Source organism: Emys orbicularis, chromosome 21 (genome assembly GCF_028017835.1).
Source record: "Emys orbicularis isolate rEmyOrb1 chromosome 21, rEmyOrb1.hap1, whole genome shotgun sequence".
Taxonomy (NCBI): Eukaryota; Metazoa; Chordata; order Testudines; family Emydidae; genus Emys; species Emys orbicularis.
In genome coordinates, this window is record NC_088703.1 from 19,344,376 (window position 1) to 19,366,740 (window position 22,365).

At 52.0% G+C, this 22,365-nt stretch overlaps 1 protein-coding gene across 1 annotated transcript; it reads left to right on the forward strand.

Annotated features, from left to right (window-relative positions):
• Window positions 1–16,693: 16,693 nt before the first annotated feature.
• IZUMO1 (izumo sperm-oocyte fusion 1) lies at window positions 16,694–21,328 on the forward strand. Its single transcript, XM_065421032.1, has 9 exons — window positions 16,694–16,928; window positions 17,096–17,170; window positions 18,256–18,342; window positions 19,348–19,368; window positions 19,761–19,841; window positions 20,319–20,419; window positions 20,573–20,723; window positions 20,882–21,050; window positions 21,253–21,328. The coding sequence occupies exons 1-9, from the start codon at window positions 16,694–16,696 to the stop codon at window positions 21,326–21,328; spliced, it is 996 nt and encodes a 331-aa protein (XP_065277104.1).
• The last annotated feature ends 1,037 nt before the right edge of the window (window positions 21,329–22,365 follow it).

Sequence of the window (22,365 nt, forward strand, 5' to 3'; positions counted from 1 at the left end):
TTAAAGTGCCACCGGACTCCTTGTTGTTTTTGTGGATACAGACTAACACGGCTACCCCCGATACTTGCCTTGTATATAGAAATTAAGCGAAAGGAAACCGGGACGGCCTTCTGTTAAAAACTACCCCAACATATCAGAGTCTGGATAACATTCAGGGATTGAAAACGGGAAGGCGAGGTTTTTATTTGCAGGGGGTTTCAAAAATACCTAAATCCCCAAACTCGTGCTTCTAAAAAACCAACTAACCAAACAGATGCTTTGAAATACCGCGCCCAAGTTTGCGATCAGTTTTTAGGACCAGGGATTCATTCAGCAAAGATGCTTCTGTCTGAATTTTCTTGGGACTTGCTGTCCCATTTCAGAATTCAAAGTTAAATGTACATTTTTTCCCCCTAGTCTACAGGACCAGACCCTCAGCTGTGGTGAATGAGGACAAATCAGTAAACTCCTTCTAAAACATCAGCGGTAAGGCAGCAGCCCAGACCGCACAAACTGCAAGAGAATTTTTGAAATTTGCCGCTGTTTTTTAGCAATAGGCATCTTGGATTTTACAAAAAACGCCCGCCACTCAACCACTACATTAGTTCTGACCTTTTTTTGCACCTGTTTTCATGGCAAGTCCCACTTACAATCGCAGGAATTGTGTGAGGCAGGGGAATTAAATATATTTTTCGCTCCGATGCAAGCACAAGTCACAGCTCCGGAGTAAAAGATGAACTCCAATTGTGCCCCCAAAGCGCAGATTCAAGCTCTTTGCTACGTAGGAAAAATATAACGCCCCCTCCTCAAACCGTCAGTGCTCCTTCTGTGACGAAAGGATGGATTTCCTGAGGAGCGCCATTGAAATCTCTTAATTTGTTTACGTGGTAGAATTAAATTAAAAAATGGATCCTTTAAGAAATGAAACACCCGCGTGAGTCTTCACTTGTGTTACCAGAACAACATAAACTTGCCGTTAGAAAGGGTCACAAATATTTTCCACCAGATCCGTTTTCTCTTGGAAATTGCAGTTTTGTGGAAATCAAAATTATTGTGGGGGAATGTGTCAATTTCAAGGAAATTTTAGACAGGGAGACGCCCAAGTGAATTGTTTCAACTTTCTCATTATGTTCTGCTAAAGTTGAAACATTCTGAGTTTATTATTTTGGTTCATTTTGTTTTAGCTTTAATATTATATTATTATTATGTTTATATGATACTGTATTATTCATAGAATCATACAATCGTAGGACTGGAAGGGACCTCAGGAAGTCATCTAGTACAGTCCCCTGCACTCATGACAGGACTAAGTATTATCTAGACCGTCCCTGCCAGGTGTTTGTCCAACCTGCTCTTAAAAATCCCCAATGATGGAGATTCCACAACTTCTCTAGGCAATTTATTCTAGTGCTTAACCACCCTGACAGGAAGTTTTTCCAAATGTCCAACCTAAACCGCCCTTGCTGCAATTTAAGCCCAAAGCTTCTTGTCCTATTCTCAGGGGTTAACGAGAACAATTTTTCTCCCTCTTCCTTGTAACAACCTTTCATGTACTTGCACTTTGTGATCCTGTCCCCTTTCAGTCTTCTGTTTGTTTTACTATTATATTTTATATATTTAATATAACATACACCTCTACCCCGATATAATGCGACCTGATATAACACGAATTCGGATATAACGCGGTAAAGCAGTGCTCCGGGGGGGCTGCGCACTCCGGCGGATCAAAGCAAGTTCGATATAACGCGGTTTCACCTATAACATGGTAAGATTTTTTGGCTCCCGAGGACAGCGTTATATTGGGGTAGAGGTGTATTTAACATATAATATTAAATATAATCTATAGACCATATATAAAATATACATTTAAGTTCTAATATCATAGTTGGAAGGGACTGCAGGAGATCATCTAGTCCAACCCCCTGCTCAAAGCAGGACCAATCCCCAGACAGATTTTTGCCCCAGATTCCTAAGTAGCCCCCTTAAGGATTGAACTCACAACCCTAGGTTTAGCAGGGCAATGCTCAAACCACTGAGCTATCCCTCCCCCCAAGATAAATAACTTCTCTTTTCTTTTCTTTTTCTTTTCTTTTCTTTTCTATGGAGGTATATCTATCTCATAGAACTGGAAGGGACCTTGAAAGGTCATTGAGTCCAGCCCCCTGCCTTCACTAGCAGGACCAAGTACTGATTTTGCTCCAGATCCCTAAGTGGCCCCCTCAAGATCTGATTATATATAAAAATAAATATAGTTAAGCTCTAATATTATATATATATGTTAAGCTCTAAAATTTTATATATATATATAAGATCTAAAGTAATATATAGAATATGTATATATTTAAGATGTAATCTCCAGAATATATTTTTAAGACTGAATATAAATACCAAAGTCCAAACAAAATGAATCAAAACAATCATGTCAATATGGAAAGTTTTAACCTTATCAAAAATCAAAAGTTTCAATATTTTCAAAACGAATCATTCAGCTGGGCCTGGAATTGACATTTTTCAGAATTTGTGTTTTGTGGAAAATTTCAAAATTTCAGCTTTTGGTTCAGACGCCGAACAGGCTCCCCCCTCCCCGCTCTGCTTTCCCCCAGATGTCAGAATTTCCCACAAAACAGAAAGTCCCGTTCCCAACCAGCCCTGGAAATCAGACTGCCGTGCAGCGGGGTGAAAAACGATTGTTGCAGCTAAAATTGTTTAAAAAGAATCAGATCTTCAGCTGGTGTAGATCAAACGGCTCCGAACAGCAGAGGCCAAAGGAGAGGGTTATCACAGGTGCGACCAGCAGCTAGACACTCAATTTCCACTTCTGAAAATCGCCCCCATAAATCATGTTCATTGATCCACAAAAAGGGAAGACGCCTTTTTTAAGTTGGCCATCTATTTTTTTTTTTTTTTTTAAGCAACAGGTCTCTTGGATGTCACAGAGACAAAACCCACTTCCCCACCACTCTGCTGTACCTGCCGGTGTTACAGTTAACGCACGAGAACCACAGCAGATGGCCGAGTTAAATCTATTTCTCCTCTCGGCGGCCAAGACCGGGCGAAATTGTCAGCCGCGTGTAAATCGACGAAGATCCACTGACTTTTGCAGGGAAAAAAAAGACTTGTGTCAGCTAAAGAATTGGCCCAGTTCCCCCATTCCAGATAAACTTTCTCCAGGCATGAAACGATACGTTTCCAAACCAGGACCTTTGCCATTGGTTTCCTTCGGGCCCAATTCTCTTCTCAGTTACGCTGCCAGAAATCCCGGAGTTAGTGAAAGCAGAATCCTACCCGCCCAACCTGGCTCTAACCTCGAGCCTGGGCCTAGAAGGAACCGGCAAGTGGATTGCTAATGAATGGCCTGGTGCCTGGAAAGAAAGATGAGTCCTGGGGAAGGAGCAAATTTCACATCAGCTCCCCTGCTGCCTTTCCATTTCACGCTCCGACACCAAAATATTCCCCCTCGCCCCGAACCAGATGTTCCAAGGCCCCCCTGTCGGGCAGAGCGACGGGGAGCATAAATTATTTTTAAAACAGTCCCCCAACGCCCCCCCCCCCCCAAAAAAAAAAACTTCATAGACTCCAAGGGACCATTGTGATCAACTCTGACCTCCTGGATAACGCAGGGCCGAGAACGTCCCCTAGAGCAGAGAATCCACCGCGACCTGTGGGGAATTGTTCCAATTGCAATGACTAATCGCCCCCTTTGTTCCACCTTATTTCTAGTCAGAATTTGTCCAGCTTCCACTTCCAGCCACGTTAGACCTCTGCTAGATCGACAAGCCCCTTATCCAATCTTTGTTCCCCATATCGGGACTTCTAGGCTAGGATCAAGTCACACCTTAGCCTTCTCTTTGTTAAAATTCAACTTTGCAGAAGATCACTCCCAGGCCTACAGAAAATCCCATGAGCTAGGCCAGAGGCTCTGAGCCTTTCCAGACGACGGGACCCCTTTCAGGAGTCTGATTTGTCCTGCGCGCCCCCAAAGTTTCACCTCACTTAAAAACGACTTGCTTCCAAAATCAGAGCTAAGAACACAAAAGCGGCACAGCCACACGGTTACTGGGAAACGGCTGACTTTCTCGTTTTTACCATATCGTTATCAAATAAATCAATTGGAATATAAATATTGTACTTACATTGCAGTGGATAGTATATATATAGAGCCAGGGCCGGCGCCAGCTTTTTTGCCGCCCCAAGCGGCGAAGCGGAAAAAAAGAAAAAAGATAAAGCCGCGATTGGCGGCACTTCGGCGGCAGCTCAACCGCGCCACTTCATTCTTCGGCAGCAATTCGGCGGCAGGTCCTTCGCACCGAGAGGGACTGAGGGACCCGCCGCCGAATTGCCGCCAAAGACCCGGACGTGCCGCCCCTTTCCATTGGCCGCCCCAAGCACCTGCTTCCTTTGCTGGTGCCTGGAGCCGGCCCTGCATACAGCTGTATAAACAAGTCATTGTCTGTATGAAATGTTAGTTTGCACTGACTTTGCTAGGGCTTTTTCTGTCGCCTGTTGTAAAACTAGGCAAATCTCTGGATGAGTTGATGTCCCCCCTGGAAGAGCTCCGTGTACCCCCGGGGGGTTGTGTACTGCTGGATGAGAATAACTCCGCTAGGAGCTTTTGCATTTGTTCCTCTCATGAGCTGGGTGACAAACAGACTTTCAGGTTCGTCTGATAAATTGGGGGGAAATTCGTTTTTAGTTAAAAAAAATTAATCTTTTTGGTGACATTTTGATTGCAGCCAAAAGTTGGAACTGTTTTTGATTCGGGTTGAAGGAAGCGTCTCACTTCAATGCTGAGCATTTTTTAAAACACCAGGTGATTTCTAAAGGAAGAGACGCTTTCAATTGAAAAAGCAAAACGATTTAGTTAGAAAATGTCTAAACAAAACATTGGGGGGGGGGGGTCCATTTTTTTCTTGGACCGGAAGAATTGAGTGAAATTGACATAAATCCACAAATTGTTTCCATGGCACCAAAGCTGTGTTTCTCACCCTCTACCTCCCCACAAAAAAAATTTTTTTGTTTGAAAAAATGTTGCCGCTTCTCCTCCCCAACATTAGGGGTCAGGTTTTCAGAGGCAGGTTCCAGGGTAGAGATTTAGGAAGGGAGGGATCTGGTTTACGCCCTATATGTTAGCAGGATTGGACCCCTTCGACTGAACTTAAATCAGAAGCTGTTCCGCTATGGAGTGAGATCAGAATCTGGCCCTGCTCCTATTGCAATTGGGGTGACTACGGATTGACCCCAGGGAGCTGAGATCAGAATCCAGCCCTCCCCCCATTGCAATTGGGGCAACTCCGGCTTGACCCCAGGGAGCTGAGATCAGAATTTGGCCCTGCCCCCATTGCAATCAGGAGTGACTCCGGATTGACCCCAGGGAGCTGAGATCAGAATCCGGCCCTGCCCCCACTGCAATCAGGAGTGTCTCCGGATTGACCCGAGGGAGCTGAGATCAGAATCCGGCCCTGCCCCCACTGCAATCAGGAGTGACTCCGGATTGACCCCAGGGAGCTGAGATCAGAATCCGGCCCTGCCCCCATTGCAATCAGGGAGTGACTCCGGATTGACCCTGGGGAGCTGAGATCAGAAACCAACAAGTTTCCTCAGTTTAGTGGGTTCTAGAGAGGTTCTATCTAATTTATCCATCCCCTCACACACCCTCCATCCATCCATCCATCCACCACCCATACACATCCCGCCCTCCATCCATTCATCCCTCAACAGACCCCTCCATAACTTTCCAAACACCCCCTTCCATCCAAAATCCACATGTGAGTATAGGGGGCAAGTGTAGGCACAACAGATAGATAGATAGACTGACTGACTAAGTCACGTAAATACATAAGCAGAACAATAAAACTGCTGCTAGGTAACAACTGACCAGCACTGACCGATATCTCCAGTGCAATAGATCATTCCCCAGCTCTTGAGGGACAGACTTCGAGTGGGGGGAGAAAGCTGCGAGTGCAGATCCTGGATTTCTTCCATGCCTGCTGCCCGCTCCAACCCGGCTGCCCCCTGGTACCACTCTGAGGACCAGAGACATTCAGCAGAGCACAGGGACCGTGCCCCAGTTGCTCTCTAGAGAACAGCTTGGTCACAGATCCTCAGCTGGGGTCAAGCAGCCCCAGTGACCCCAGTGGAGCTACGACCAAGTGACAGTCGCTGCATGTCTGGTCTCCGAATGCTTTAAATCTTCAAAGCACTGACTGGTCTTTCCCGGCTCCACGAGCTAGCGGGGTCACATTTCCCAGCTCTAGTGATAATTTTACCCCTGCTGAGGGAAAGATAAACATTGTTCTGCGCTGCCCGAACTCTCTGGGGATCGGATCATGGTAACTCGCTAGTGGCCACGCTCTGAGGCTTCTCAATTCCTGCTCTGGACTAGCACATGGAATAAAGACTCACTGAGATTGGATTCGGGGTCGCGCCAGGCGCTGCCCAGACACAGAGTCGCCGAGATCGGGGCCCCGTCGCGCCGGGCGCTGCCCAGACCCAGAGTCGCCAAGATCGGGGCCCCGTCGCGCCGGGCGCTGCCCAGACCCAGAGTCGCCGAGATTGGGGCCCCGTCGCGCCGGGCGCTGCCCAGACAGAGTCGCCGAGATCGGGGCCCCGTCGGGCCGGGTGTTCCCCAGACACAGAGTCGCCGAGATCGGGGCCCCGTCGCGCCGGGTGCTGCCCAGACACAGAGTCGCCGAGATCGGGGCCCCATCGGGCCGGGCGCTGCCCGGACACAGAGTCGCCGAGATCGGGGCCCCGTCGGGCCGGGCGCTGCCCGGACACAGAGTCGCCGAGATCGGGGCACCGTCGGGCCAGGTGCTGTCCAGACACAGAGTTGCTAAGATCAGGGCCCCGTCACATAGAAACAAGGTAAGAAAAATGTTGCTTGAGAACTTAGTAGAGTTTGATTTTAGGATATTTAAAAGCAATTATGCATAGAACCTACTACTATCCATTTAAATTCAATAATATTGCCAATGAATAATAAAGTACATAAAATAATAATAAGTATCGATAACATAAATTAAAATGAATCATTAGCAATTATGTATCTTTGTATGACCAATAATAGTTTAATAATAGAAATACTTTAAATAATAAGTAATATAAAGTAGTTATTGGTGATATAAGATAATACCAGCCATGAAGAATCATAAGTAATTATGTATTCCCTGTATTATCAATTTAAATTAAATAATACATTATATAAAATAATTGTTGGTCATATGAAACACTGAATATAAATAAACTGTCTCTGAAACAGGTCTAACTGAAATCACGGCTGTGAAATAGAGATATTTAAATAAATGACCCCAAAGCAATTACAATTGGTCGACTTATAGTGCTATCGGTGAATTCTGCAAATATTATGGGCGGACGGAGTAGCTGACGAACAAGTTTGGGAGAAGACTGGGACTCGGCAAACGCTACCAGAGATCTTAGCAGAGGAAAGATTTGATTTGCCGGGCCCATTTTACGAGGTTTGGCGGGCGAGGCGCATTTACAGGCACCGGAAATCGATGGCAGAAGAAGACGAGGCAGAAAAAGAAGACGTTGGATTAACGAGGTGGTGCCCTGGATGGCTCCAAGGACCCGTCATCCCCAAAGAGATGAGCAGAGGATGGCACAGAACAGACCCCACTGTGGCTGCAAACCTCCAGTAAGGGAGCTGCCACGTAATAACGGAAAATTATACCAGCAAGGAATCGTGTCATGATGTATTGCCCGTATTACCGATGACAATTTCAACATCATATGATAACATGAGACATTCATGAGCCCCGTTCTCAGTGGGTAGCCAGCACTGGTTCTACAAGCAATCTCTCCCTGTTATTTCGGCGCAGTGTCCGTCTCTCTTGCTCTGTGCCCACGGCCCAACGTTTCTGCCCCCCCCCCCCAAGGTTGTGGCGCTTTGTTCTACCTCCAAGCTTTGGGCTCCACACGGGGGCATTTGGGAGAAAGTCTCTGCTGAACAGGGCAGAGTAGACACTCTTAGGGTCCCGCCCACCCTTAGACTCTATAGCCCAGAGAGTCAAATGGGTTTAGGTGCCCAATTCCCATAGGACTGGACGCATGGGATGGGGTCGGGGGGGAGATCCCCAGCTGGGGTAAATTGGCTGTCGGCCCCTTGGAGTTGATGCGGCCAATGGCTGTTAGGCCCCCACACAGCTGTGAGTTCTGGGCCTATGAAACAAGGCCATTATTTCGAGGCCCTACAGGCCAGGATGTGTAATTACTGCAATTAGCAAGTCTAAGCCATTTGTAGTCATCTGACTAAACGGCTTGAGTATTAGCACCGGAAACAGTACGCTATTAATTAATAATATTATCCTCAATGTATAAATACTTATTAACTATTAACTATTCAAGTGTTACTATTAACGATTTTAAGATATAATGTATTAACATTATCGCTAACAATTTTTAGTTATTGTAGATTAATATTTAATGATATCTTAGAGGACATTTATTAATTATTAGAACGAATTATTCATTATTAACAACTCTGAGCTATAGTTTATTAATATTATGACTAACAATCAAATTATTATAGATTATTATTTTATGAACTACCAGGGGTTATTTATTAATTAACACTGCTAAAGATAAGTAATGCTATTAATAACCTTACATTATAGAGTAATATTTTAACTATCCATGACTATTATTACTACTTACTACTTACTATTATAAACTAGTTATTAATTTATCAACAATTATAAGTTATAATTTATTAATATTACTAGCTAACTTAAATTATTATAGAGTAATGTTTATGAACTATCAGAGGCTATTTATTATAACTAATTATTAGTGTATTACTAACAACTGTAAGCAATAATGTATTACTTTTATTACTAAGAAATGTAAATTATTATATATTAAACGTTTGATTTATGAACTATCAGAGGTAATTTATTATTACTTATAATTATTAACAAATTTTAATGTATTATTATTAACTCTTAGATATAATTTATATCACTAACAATCTTAAATCATTATAGATGAATATTCTATGACCTACCAGTGCCTATTACTAATTATTAATTATTAGCTACTTATTAATTTATTATTAACAAATATAAGCTATAGTTTCTTACTTATGTTCAGTTCTTATGCATTAATATTTTTACCTACCATCAAAAGCTATTTATTCTTATAAACAATCATACACTACTATTTGTTAATGCAGTTTCTAACCCTCTAGACTGATTAATTATTAGTATTATTACTAAAAATAATGGGCTAATTATTTATTATTCATAATATTTTTATAATCACTTATGTATAGATGTTATTACTAAACATCATAAGCTAATTATTTATTATAATTCATTATTTCTACTACCAATTAGCTTAGGATACTCTTTTATTAAGCTTATTAAACATTCTAAAATATAATTTATTAATAAAAATCTTAAAGTACAATAAATTGTTGTTATTCCTAGTCAAATGGATTATTAATTATTGGTACTGTTCTAACCTCACATTACTGTTTATTCCAAATTTTTAACAACTTCACAGGCATTTCTTCTTCTTCTATAATTATTATTAAATATCTACAGTGATTGTTGATTATTATGAACGATTCTAAGCTATTTTTATTATTGATAATAGTTCTATGCTGTTAATAAATATTTATAAATGTATTACATTTTACTCTGACTATTAATTATGTATTAACCATCATGGGCTATTATTTGTTATTAACAAGTATATGCTATCAATTACTTATTACTTATCATTCTACATTAATAATAAATAATAAGTACTTACTACTCATTTTAGATTAGTACAATGATAATGTAATAATCATATATCAATAAATAAAATAAGTACTTAATCACTGTAGTTTATTAATAAATATTGTTAACAATTCTAGCTCATTTATTAGTATTAGCATGTCTGTGATATTTATTAAATATAAGTAGTAATAATAATTCTAGAATAATCATCATCAATCTGATTATCAATGATTCTAAGCTATTAATGAATTTATTATTAATCCTTAATCTAATAGTAATTCTTATTAACAAGCCTAAACTATTGATCAATTATTATGAATTCTAGTCTAGCAATAATGGCTCTTATTAACAATTCTAGGCTATTAATTAATTAATTACTTGTTCTGAATGCTAGTGTAACCATAATAAATCCTATTAACAATTCAAGACTATTGATTAATTATTATTATGAATTCTAGTCTAATACTAATGATAATAATTCTTATTAACAATTTTAGGCTATTTATTATTCATATTATGTGTTATTTGGTGTGTATTAGTTATTACTATTAGTCTAATAATAATAATCACTATTGTGAACAATTCTAGGTTATTTAATATTATTCATAGACACTTAGGTTTTCTTATATTGTTATTATTACACATTTTCAGTCTTTGTCATTATTAATATCCATTTCTCGGGTGTTCTGAAGACTCGGCTCGCAGGATGATCACTATTGTTAGCCCGTATCGAGTTTTTGAACAGGATTCATTATGTTCATGCACAGTCCAGACTGTTAAGCTTTATGTCATTAAGAACGTTACGTTGCTGCTCAGTATTTCATTATCATTATTAACGAATCTCGGCTGCGCTGTGTTACTATTTGTTAATAGTCCCACCTTTAGACTCCGCTGATTTACTCCCCTTTCGACGCGCTCCTGGGTCGCTCTTACGAGCCGTTCCAGGCCATTGGCTTCCCCCCCCAACGCTCTTAAACCCGGGCTTGTGTCTACAGCGCACTCAGCTCGGGCCGGCGGTCGGTCATGCTCTGCCGTCCCCACCTGCCTGCTCACCGCGAGCATCCAGCCCTTCCCCCGCCGGGTGCGGAGAGCCACTGAACCAAACTGCAAACCCTGGGTATGATGGAAACCACTGCAAGCCAGGGGGTCCGGCCGCCCCCCAGCACCTCCGCCTCCCGTCCCTCTTCCTGCTTCATTCCAGCCCCGAAAAGTCTCAGCACAGCCCCCTGCCCCCAAATGGATCCACGCTGGCGTCTCACCTCTCACCCCAAGCAGGCGAGCGCCTGGGGCCTGTTCCCCCAGGGCCCAGACTTCGCAGCCCTCGGATCACCCGGGGTTTGTTTGCTTTCAATTAGGTCCTGGGTTTACGAGACCCCACCATCCCGCCCCTTTGCCCAGTTTACAAGCCCCAGGGTCCCGGCCTCCACGCGAGCCGACTGCCCTGCTGAAATCAGAGTTTTATTACCTCCGCGCGGCTCCGATTCGTTCAACCTCCGACGGGAGAAGGGGAAACGGCCGGGCGAGCTGTGAAATTGGATGTTGTTTTCTAAAGAGCCCTCCCCCGCTCTCACCACTAGCCCCCACTCCCCTCCCAGGGCTGGGGATAGAACCCAGGAGTCCTGGCTCCCAGCCCCTCCCTGCTCTAACCACTAGTCCTCACTCCCCTCCCAGAGCCGGGGATAGAACCCAGGAGTCCTGGCTCCCAGCCCCTCCCTCACTCTAACCACTAGACTCCACTCTCTTTGGTTAGAGCGGGGGGGGGGCAGGACTCCTGGGTTCTCTCCCTGGCTCTGGGAGTGGAGCAGGGTCTAGGGGTTAGACCAAAGGATCAGAGACTTCCTACAGCGTTAGCCAAAAACACTCACAGCCCTTCGATTTCTCACCTTCAGCCCAGCTCCCGCTCTGGCTCAGAGCACAGCTGCCCACAGCTCCCACTCGTCTCATTTCCTCCAGCTGTGAATATCTTCTCCCTTCCTACCCGCCCCCTACCCACCCTGAGCCTGCTCCAGCTAATACCCCAGTAGTGATACTAACACGCACAGCCTGCTCCAGCTAATACCCCAGTATTGATACTAACACCCTGAGCCTGCTCCTGCTAATACCCCAGTATTGATACTGTCACCCTGAGCCTGCTCCAGCTAATACCCCAGCATTGATACTAACACGCATAGCCTGTTACAGCTAATACCCCAGTAGTGATACTAACACCCCGAGCCTGCTCCAGCTAATACCCCAGTAGTGATACTAACACCCTGAGCCTGCTCCAGCTAATACCCCAGTATTGATACTGTCACCCTGAGCCTGCTCCAGCCAATATTCCAGCATTGATACTAACACCCATAGCTTGTTATAGCTAATACCCAAGTATCGGTACTAACATCCCAAGCCTGCTGCACTAATACCCCAGTAGTGATACTAACACCCTGAGCCTCCTAGAGCTAATGCCCCAGTATTGATGGTAAAATCCTGAGTATGTTGCAGTTAATGCCCAAGCACTGGTACTAACATCCTGAGCCTGATGCAGCTAATACCAAAATACTGATACACACAGAGCCCCGGACATAGGGAGGAGAATGGGGGGCCCTGGCGCAAGGGGTGGGGGCACAGAGCCTCTGGCATGGTGGAGGGGGCACACAGAGCCCCGGGCACAGGGGGAGCAGATGGAGGGTGCAGGGAAGTCCCTCAAATGCAGGGGCCAGGAGGGTGGCCCCCAGGGGCTGGAGGGTGCACAGAGCCCTGGGGGATGCCGTGAGCTCAGCCGACAGGCAACAACGCATGAGACCCTTGAGTGCTAAAATACGAGCAAATGGTGCCCCTGGGCCCCCACCCTGATCTGCCAGCGCCCCCCCCCCAGCAGCTGGCAGAGACACCACGTGTGTGTGTGTGCGTGTGGGGGGGTTACACTGTAATACCCCCCCCAGCACATCGACACTTTTCTTTCTTTCTTTCTTTCTTTCTTTCTTTTTCTTGTCTCTTCTTCATTCTTTCATTTCCATTTCCCACTCATTCTCTTCTTCTTTCTCATCCAAAATGTTCTATTTTTCATCCTCTCTCTTCCCCCCTTTTCTGATTTACTGCATTCGTTCTTTCCTTTTTCAGTCTTTCGCTCCCGCTCGTCTCTCGTTCATTCATTGTCCCTTTTCATCCTCTCTTTTCAGTTTTCCATTCCACCTTCCTTGGATCATGTCCTCTCTTTCTCTTTTCCATTCATTCTTTTCTGATTTGCATTAATCTCCAGTTAGTGTCTTCACATTTTTCTGTTTCGTTCATTCATTCGATATTTCTTTTCAGTTCTGTTTCATTCACTCTCTTTTGCTTTCATTCTCACTCTTCCTTTCCTATTTTCAATTTTTCTTTCTTTTTCATTCATTTTCTAATTTCTCCTTAATTTCTTCATTTTTCTTTTTTCATCCAACATTTCTTTTCAAATTTCCATTGTCTTTTTCTTTCATTCATTCTTTCCTGTTTTTCATTCTCTTTATCATTCATTCTCTAGTTAAGTTTTTTATTTTTATTTTTCATTCTTTACTTTGCTATTTTTCATTAGTTTTTTTTTCTTTCATCCATTAGCTCCTTCATTCTTTTCTATTTTCAATTCTTTCTTTTTCATTCGTTTTCTTTTTAATTCTTTTCTATTTTTCCCTTTCTCTTTTTCATTCATTCTCTGTTGTCTAGTTAATTTCCTCATTTTTCTTTTTCATTCATTCATTTCTTTTCAGTTTTTCATGAATTCTTTTTCTTACTTTCATTCACTCTTTTATTCTTTCTTTTCTATTTTCAATTCTTTCTCTTTTTCATTCACTCTTTTCTTTTTCATTTTCTCTTTTTCATTTATTCTCTATTGTCTAGTTAATTTCCTCATTTTTCTTTTTCATTCATTCACACTATATTTCTTTTCTATTTTTCATTAATTCTTTTTTCTTTCAGTCATTCTTTCTTTTCTAATTTCGATTCTTTCTCTCTTTTTCACTCATCCATTTTCTTTTTCATTAATTCTTTTCTATTCTTACTGCTCTCTTCCCCCATTCTTTGCTTTTCTAACACATTCGTTTGCTCCATCCATTAGCTAATTTATTTTTTCATTTGCCATTTTCATTCTTTTCAATTTTTTGATTCATTCTCACTTTTCATCCCATTTTCGCTTTTTCAGTCATTCATTCTTAGCTATTTTTCATTTCAATCTCCCTCTCAATCTTTCTTCTCATTTTTAGTCATTTTTTTTGCTAATTAATTTATTCATTCTCTTCCCTGTTTTTCATTCTTTCTTTTCTCCTTTTACAGCCCTTCTTACTTTCTTTTCAGAGTTTCACATCTTTCCTCATTTCCTCATTAGTTCTTTCTCTCATCCACACGCACATTTCCCAAGCAAGACCACCTTCCATTTCTCCTTCATCTCTCGCTCCGCACCCATCCGGAATCGATACCCAACTCACCCCGAGCAGCCAGCCCCGAACCGTGTGTTGGGGCTTCTGGATCTGACCCCCCCCACACACCCATTTATGGGACCCAGGAGTCCTAGCCCCGGCTTTGGGAGGGGAGTGCAGGCTAGTGGTTGGGGAGGGGCCTGGGAGCCAGGACTCCTGGATTCTCTGCCCAGCTCTGGGAGGGGAGTGGGGTCTAGTGGTTAGAGAAGGGGGGCAGGGAGCCAGGACTCCTGGGTTCTCTCCCCGGGGAGGGGAGTGTCCCTCCCACACCCAGTGAGATTCACACGTCTCACTACGGACACAGATGGGCGCCTCCTTGACCCCACTCCGATTTGGGGTGCACGGGGGGCTCTTGAGAAACCGATACAGCCGGGATGGCCCCCGGACTCGCTTGGACTCACCATGCCGTGGGGGAGACGGTCGCCCCCCGAAAGACGAGCCCGACCCCCGGGATTCTCCGAGCAGGGGACAGGAACAGCGAGCCGGGTGCTGTTCGCATGCAGCTCCCCAAGCCTGGGACGGGGCAGGGGCTGGGGTCACCCAGCGTTCCCCACTGAACCCTCCAGCCCATCCCAGCTGCCGAGGGCTTGGCGCTCCAGAGGGGCCAGCCGTGGGGAGAGGCGTGTGGGGCTGGGAAAAGGAGGGGTGGGGGCGGGACGGTAAGAGGGAGCGAAGGAAGGAATCAGCAGAGAGGATGGAGCCGGCGGCTCTCAACCTTTCCAGATGCTTGTCCCCCTTTCAGGAGGTTGATTTGTCTTGCGTACCCCCAAGATTCGCCTCGCTTACAAACGAGGTGCTTCCAAAATCAGACCTAAAAATCCAACCGGGCCCCAGCCACAGTGTTGCTGAAAAACTGCTGCCTCTCGCCTTCTTACCCTATAATTATCAACTAACCCAACTGGGACAGAAACCCTGGACTTACCTCCCCGGGGACAGGACACGGCGCCGTCGGAACCACTCACTGTCGGCACGAAATGTTCGTTCGTACGGACTTCGCTGGCGCTTTTGCTGTCCCCTGCTGTAAAACCCGGCAAATCTCTGGATGAGTTGATGGACCCCCTGGGAGACCTCGGCGGACCCCAGGGAAACGCGGACCCCTGGTTGAGACCCACTGGATGGAGGGATCCAGAGCAGCCCTTGGGTCGTGGCTGGGTTCAGACTTTCCCCTCTAGGGGGCGCCGGCTCCCATCCGGCCCCAGGGCAGGGACTGGCTGGCTCAGGGGGATGGGGAATGGGGCACGAGGGGCGGAGGGACGTAGTTTTATTCTCAGCTGCCCCACAGCTGTAAAGTGGGGAGAATGATTCTCTTGGGGTCTAGTTAGAGTGGGAGCTCCATGGGGCAGGGGCTGTCTCTGGGTCTGTGCCACACCCGGCACAATGGGGCCCTTGACTCCCCCCCAGCTCTGCCGGTGCCCCTCACTCCCGACCCGCAGCCCCCTGCTAACCCAGCCCTGGGATCCCCCAGCCCTGCTGCTGCCCCTCACTCCCGACCCGCAGCCCCTGCTAGCCCCCCAGCCCTGCTGCTGCCCCTCACTCCCGACCCGCAGCCCCTGCTAGCCCCCCAGCTCTGCTGCTGCCCCTCACTCCTGACCCGCAGCCCCTGCTAGCCCCCCAGCTCTGCCGGTGCCCCTCACTCCCGACCCGCAGCCCCCTGTTAGCCCAGCAGTGGGCTCCCCCCGCCAGCTCTGCGGGTGCCCCTCACTCCCGACGCGCAGCCCCACCTCCCATTCCCAGCTGGCCGGCTCTATCCCTCACTTGATGAAAGCAGCCATCAATCTCGATGCTGGTTTTATGACCCCCTCCGCCCCCGCCCCGGGTTGCCCATTCGGATCAAAGGTTAATTAATCCGAAGCAGACCGTGTCCAGAGTTATTCTGACCCCCGCCCGGGCAGGTGGTCCCAGCCCTGACACACAAGCCGCTATGAAAGACCAACAGGGCCCCGGCCCTGCCAAGGGGCCGGGGCTCAGCGGGGGGCTGGGGGGGATACAGCAGCCATTTGGGACTCAGCTTGGAGGGGGAAGGGAAAGGCAGGTGGGATTAACCCCGAATCAGAGACGCCTGTCACCCTAAAGGAGCTCGGATTTCACACGCCCGGCGCCGGGACGCAGCCCCTCTGGGGTGGGGCCCGGGGGCTGGGTATCCGGGGCCCCCTCGCCCGGTGCAGGGATGCGGCCCCTCTGGGGTGGGGCACGGGGGCTGGGTATCCGGGGCCCCCTCGCCCGGTGCAGGGATGCGGCCCCTCTGGGGTGGGGCCCGGGGGCTGGGTATCCGGGGCCCCCTCGCCCGGTGCAGGGATGTGGCCCCTCTGGGGTGGGGCGGGGGCTGGGTATATGGGGACCCCTCGTCCGGTGCTGGGATGCGGCCCCTGTGGGGTGGGGCGCAGGGGCTGGGTATATGGGGACCCCCTCGCCCAGGTCAGGGTGGGAGGAGTTTAATCTTGGCATGTGATTGGCCAGGCCATTGTGATGTCAGGGGTGGGTGCCGAAGGCGATTGGCCGCGAGGCAGAGGGGCGGGGCGGCGCGAGGTCGCCCCCCAGTGGCAGGCCATGGCCTGGGCGGTGTGGCTGGTGCTGTGGGCGCTGGGGGGCTCTGGGGGCCGGGGCTGCCTGCGCTGTGACCCCGGCTCCATGCGGCTGCTGCGGGAGCTGAAGGGGCCCTACCTGGGCCAGCAGCTGCGGGGGGATCCGGACCTGCGGGCGCGGCTGGAGGCCCTGCTCGAGCGCAGCCTCCAGGGGCTGGCGGAGCTGCCCATCGGGGAGCAGAGCTACATGGGGGTCATTGGTGCGCAGGGGCCCCTCCCCCGCCACCCCAATACAGCCCTGAGGGAGGAGGGAGAGGGAGTTGGGGGGATGTTAGGAGGGGGCGGCTGTCGGGAGGGGGGGCACGATCCCAGAGCTTTGGGTCTCATCCCCTTTGCTGCCCCCCCACTAACATGTCACCTCCCCCAGACGAGAAGACGATGGGAGAAGCTGCCGCCCACTTCAGACGGGCCGTGACCCGAATCATGGAGAATGACTTCAAAGGTACCAGCCCCGGGGTGCCCCTCACTCCCGACCCGCAGCCCCCTGCTAGCCCGGCCCTTCCCCCCCCACCCCAGCCCTGCCAGTGCCCCTCACTCCCGACCCGCAGCCCCCTGCTAGCCCGGCCCTTCCCCCCCCACCCCAGCCCTGCCAGTGCCCCTCACTCCCGACCCACAGCCCCCTGCTAGCCCGGCACTGGGCTCCCCCCATAGCTCTGCCGGTGCCCCTCACTCCCGACCCGCAGCCCCTGCTAGCCCAGCCCTGGGCTCCCCCCAGCTCTGCCGGTGCCCCTCACTCCCGACCCGCAGCCCCTGCTAGCCCGGCCCTTCCCCCCCACCCCAGCCCTGCCAGTGCCCCTCACTCCCGACCCGCAGCCCCTGCTAGCCCAGCCCTGGGCTCCCCCCAGCTCTGCCGGTGCCCCTCACTCCCGACCCGCAGCCCCCTGCTAGCCCGGCCCTTCCCCCCCCACCCCAGCCCTGCCAGTGCCCCTCACTCCCGACCCACAGCCCCCTGCTAGCCCGGCACTGGGCTCCCCCCATAGCTCTGCCGGTGCCCCTCACTCCCGACCCGCAGCCCCTGCTAGCCCAGTCCTGGGCTCCCCCCAGCTCTGCCGGTGCCCCTCACTCCCGACCCGCAGCCCCTGCTAGCCCGGCCCTGGACTCCGCCTTCCTATTGCTAATGAGGCAGCGCCCCCTGCTGGCTGCTCTGCGGTTTTGCAACTCGATTAACCCTTTGAAACCTGAACCGCTTAGACGACGTGGGTCGATTCTAGGCGAGGGTCTTTTCGCGGGGGGGGGGCGCGTTTGCTCTGAATGTGGGTGGCGGGATATGGGGGAAGGGCCCCGCTTTGGTGTGGGGGAGGGGCGTCTAGTTTTCAGTTAAATTCCCCTGTTGCCTCTTGAACCTAACGATGGGGCGGGGCCGGAGCTGCGCTGCTGAGTCACATGGTGCGGATCTGAGGGGTGGGGCTGGAGTGGCTGAGCGCTATGGGCGGGTCTAGACGGGAGCCACGCCCACATGGCTGCCCAGTTGTATGGGGCCATAGCACTGTCCTGTGTGGTGTTCACAGCGCACTGCTTGCTCTGCAGATGGGCAACTCTTCAACGAGGTGATGTGGAGCCTGCAGGAGCTGAGAGAGACCTTCACAACCCTCATGGCCCGATTCCAGAGAGAGGGTGAGGGGGAAGGTGCCCCTCACTCCCGACCCGCAGCCCCTGCTAACCCAGCCCTGGGCTCCCCCCCAGCTCTGCCGGTGCCTCTCACTCCCGACCCGCAGCCCCTGCTAACCCAGCCCTGGGCTCCCCCCCAGCTCTGCCGGTGCCTCTCACTCCCGACCCGCAGCCCCTGCTAACCCAGCCCTCTCCCGCCCCAGCTCTGCTGGTGCCCCTCACTCCCGACCCGCAGCCCCCTGCTAGCCCAGCCCTGGGCTCCCCCCCAGCTCTGCCGGTGCCTCTCACTCCCGACCCGCAGCCCCTGCTAACCCAGCCCTGGGCTCCCCCCCAGCTCTGCCGGTGCCTCTCACTCCCGACCCGCAGCCCCTGCTAACCCAGCCCTCTCCCGCCCCAGCTCTGCTGGTGCCCCTCACTCCCGACCCGCAGCCCCCTGCTAGCCCAGCCCTGGGCTCCCCCCCAGCTCTGCCGGTGCCTCTCACTCCCGACCCGCAGCCCCTGCTAACCCAGCCCTCTCCCGCCCCAGCTCTGCTGGTGCCCCTCACTCCCGACCCGCAGCCCCTGCTAACCCAGCCCTCTCCCGCCCCAGCTCTGCTGGTGCCCCTCACTCCCGACCCGCAGCCCCCTGCTAGCCCAGCCCTGGGCTCCCCCCCAGCTCTGCCGGTGCCTCTCACTCCCGACCCGCAGCCCCTGCTAACCCAGCCCTCTCCCGCCCCAGCTCTGCTGGTGCCCCTCACTCCCAACCCGCAGCCCCTGCTAGCCCAGCCCCGCCCCCCAGCTCTGCCGGTGCCCCTCACTCCCGACCCGCAGCCCCCTCCTAGCCCAGCCCTGGGCTCCCCCCCAGCTCTGCCGGTGCCTCTCACTCCCGACCCGCAGCCCCCTCCTAGCCCGGCCCTGGGCTCCCCCCAGCTCTGCCGGTGCCCCTCACTCCCAACCCGCAGCCCTGTTCCCCAGGGGATGGGGGGGGGTGAGCCCCATTTCTCACCCTTCTTCTTCCTTCTTGTTTTGCAGTTTTTTGCCCGAATAAGTGTGGTGAGTGGGAGCCAGGGGGGATGTGGGGGGGAGGGACAGATCCTGGGGGAGGGGTGGGGGGTTCCAGGGACCCTGTCTCTGATTCCCTGGGGGGGTCAGGGGTGCCCGTGCTGGGAGGGTCCTATCCTTGACTGGACTCCAGGCTAGGGCGCCCTGACCTCCTAATGCTAACCCCCCCCAGCCGCTCAGGGCCTCCCCCCGACCCCCAGTGATCCCCCCCCCGCCAGCCCCAGAACGCCTGGGTCCAATTCCCCCAGCAAGTCAGGTTCTGATTCCCGGGACACCGGCACCAACCTTACCCCTGGGGGGCCTTCACCCCACCCTAGCTACTGGGGCCCTGAACCCCCGGGCCCTGACCTCCCCCCCGGGCTCTGACCCCCCCCCCTCCGCAGGGCGCATGGTTCACCAGTTCATCGACTGTCGGGCCTGCGGCACCGAGCTCTACTCCTGCAACCGGGACCTGCGCTGTGGGGGTGAGTGGGGGGTGCCTGGAGAGGGATGGAGGGGTCAGATGATGGGGGTGGGGGTCGGCTGTGAAGGGATGGGTGGGTCTAGAGGCCTCCAGCCTGTGTTGGGGTTTCACTCCCAGGCTCCAGGGCCCGGCTTCTCCAGCAGGGTCAGGAAGGAAAATTCCTCCCATCCCCACCGTGGCCAGGTGCATTGTGGGTAACGAGGGGGTCTTCTATATCTAACTCTGGCCACTGTCAGAAGCTGGACTGGATGGGCCCATTGACCGGGGGCAGGGGTGAGTACTGGGATGGATGGGCCCACTCTGATGCAGGGGGCAGGCTGTCATGGATGGGCCCATTGCTCTCATCTGAGGGGGGTACCGGGGTGGATGGGCCCATTGCTGTGACCCAGGGCACACTGCTGGGGTTGTGGGGGGGTTACTGGAGTGGGTGAGCCGGCTGGGGGGGGGTTATGGGCTCTGATATCTGGGTCTCTAGCAGAGCGGAGGCTGCGGGTCCAGCAGGACGACGACCTGATCCTGGACTGTGCCTTGACCTGGCACCGCGCCAGCTACGGTGCCAAAAGCTACCGCTTCTACCGGGTACAGCGCCCCTCACTCCCGACCCGCAGCCCCTACCAGCCCAGCCGGTGCCCCTCACTCCCGACCTGCAGCCCCCTGGGCTCCCCCCAAAGCTCTGCCGGCGCCCCTTACTCCCGACCTGCAGCCTCCCTGATCCCCGCGTCTCTCCCGCAGGCGGTGGGGGGCTCGGAGCAGGTCATGGTCATGGGCCCCGAGGCCTTCCTCGTGAAGAAGGAGGCGACAGCGAACGACTCGGGGCGCTATCGCTGTGAGATGCTAAACGCCCAGGGCTGGGTCTGCTCCGAGCTGCGCTTCCAGGTGACAGGTGAGGTGGACAGAACCCAGGAGTCCTGGCTCCCAGCCGCCCCCCCCCACGCTTCTCTAACCACTAGCCTCCACTCCCCTCCCAGAGCCAGGAGAGAACCCAGGAGTCCTGGCTCCCAGCCCTGCCTCCCTCTAACGCCTGTCCCCTCCCCCTTGCAGTGACCCCCCTGCCGGGGAATAGCACCCCACCGCCTGCGCCGCCCCTGCTGGGGCCCCTGACGCTGCCCCCATCACGGAGCCCGACCCCCCCGGGGGGCCCTGGAGACTGGACCGTCTGGGTCATCATCGGGAGTAGCGCCGGGCTGGTCCTACTGCTCATCGGGGGCTGGTGAGTCTGGACGCCGGGGTCCCCCCCCACCCTTCCCCCCAGGGGGCAGGGCCCCCATGTGCCAGGGGCTGCGTGTCTGGGGGAGGCTGGGGGGCAAGGCCCGTGCCGGGGTGGGGGGCAGGTGCTGGCTCTGTCCCCCCCCACCAAACAGCTCCCCCCGTCTCCTTTCCCTAACCCGCCCTCCCCTCCCCCTCCCTTACAGCGCCTGGCTCTATCGCCGCCAGCAGGAGGTGCCAGAGAAGGACGGTGGCAGCCAGGGGGGGCCGCTGAAGACGTGACCCGCCCCCCCACTCCAGAGCCGACCCCCCCCCAGCCCTGGTTCCTCCCACCTCCGAGGCGGGGGGGGAGCTGAACCCCCCCCCCCGGTACTTTTAAATAGACAGGATTTTATTGCCAATGCACTGTTGTCCCAGACTCCTGGGTCCTGTCCCCGCCTCTGGGTGGGGGGGTGGAGCTGGGAGCCAGGACACCTGAGTTCTATTCCTAGCTCAGCGTGACTCAGTTTCCCTCCCTATGGACCACCCCTCAGCTACCCCCCCCCCAGCCGGAGTTAAAAACCACAGAGGCAGCCGGTGCAGTGGGAAGGGGCTTTATTGTGTGGGGGGAGCAGCTTGGCTTCCAGGGGTCCCCCCTCAACTGACCCCCCCCAGCCAGCACTTGGGGGAGGGGCCTCCCTGACCCTTGTGGGCGGAACCATCAGAGCTGGGGTGGGGGGTTGGAACAAGGCTATGCAGTTCCAGGTGAATTGGGGAGGGATTGGATATAAGTTGGGGTTTCTACTCACCCCCCAGCAGATCGGGGCTCATGGGAGGCCAGAACCCCCACTGCCCCCCCCCAGTGATGGTGGGAGCTCTCCCGGCCCCTGTCCCCACTCTGGGGAGCAAACAGGAGTTGAACTGCACTGCTGTGAGCTTCCCCACGACAGTGCCTCGAAGGGGTTGTAAGCTTCCCCATGGCAGTGCCCCGAGGGGGCTGTTCCAAGGGCTGCGAGCTTCCCCACAGCAGTGCCCTATCACCCAGTTAGTCCACATTTCTCAGTAGCCTTTGGCCACTGTCAGCTCCCCCCTCCCCGCCCCGTGGTATGATCCCTCCCCCACTAGATCAGCCCCCTTAGGGAGCTGCCCCCTCACCAGTGGTCAGAGACTCCCCACCCCTTAATTATCAGGCAGGGCACAGTGATGAGCAGGGTGGGGGGGACTGGGTGTAAATGGGAGAGGGCCAGGAGCTGGGGGGCAGCCTGGGTGGGAGGAGGGGGGACCCGGTCCCAGTGAGGGGGGAGTGAAAAGGGCCGGGGGGGGGGGCAGCGGGAGTGGGG

Excerpts from the sequence above, each read along its gene's own strand:
- IZUMO1 (XM_065421032.1), top strand. The coding sequence starts at position 16,694 with ATGGCCTGGGCGGTGTGGCTGGTGCTGTGGGCGCTGGGGGGCTCTGGG. Across the intron at positions 18,343-19,347 it reads GGCCCGATTCCAGAGAGAGG|TTTTTTGCCCGAATAAGTGT; the intron begins GTGAGGGGGAAG and ends CTTGTTTTGCAG. Across the intron at positions 20,420-20,572 it reads AAAGCTACCGCTTCTACCGG|GCGGTGGGGGGCTCGGAGCA; the intron begins GTACAGCGCCCC and ends TCTCTCCCGCAG.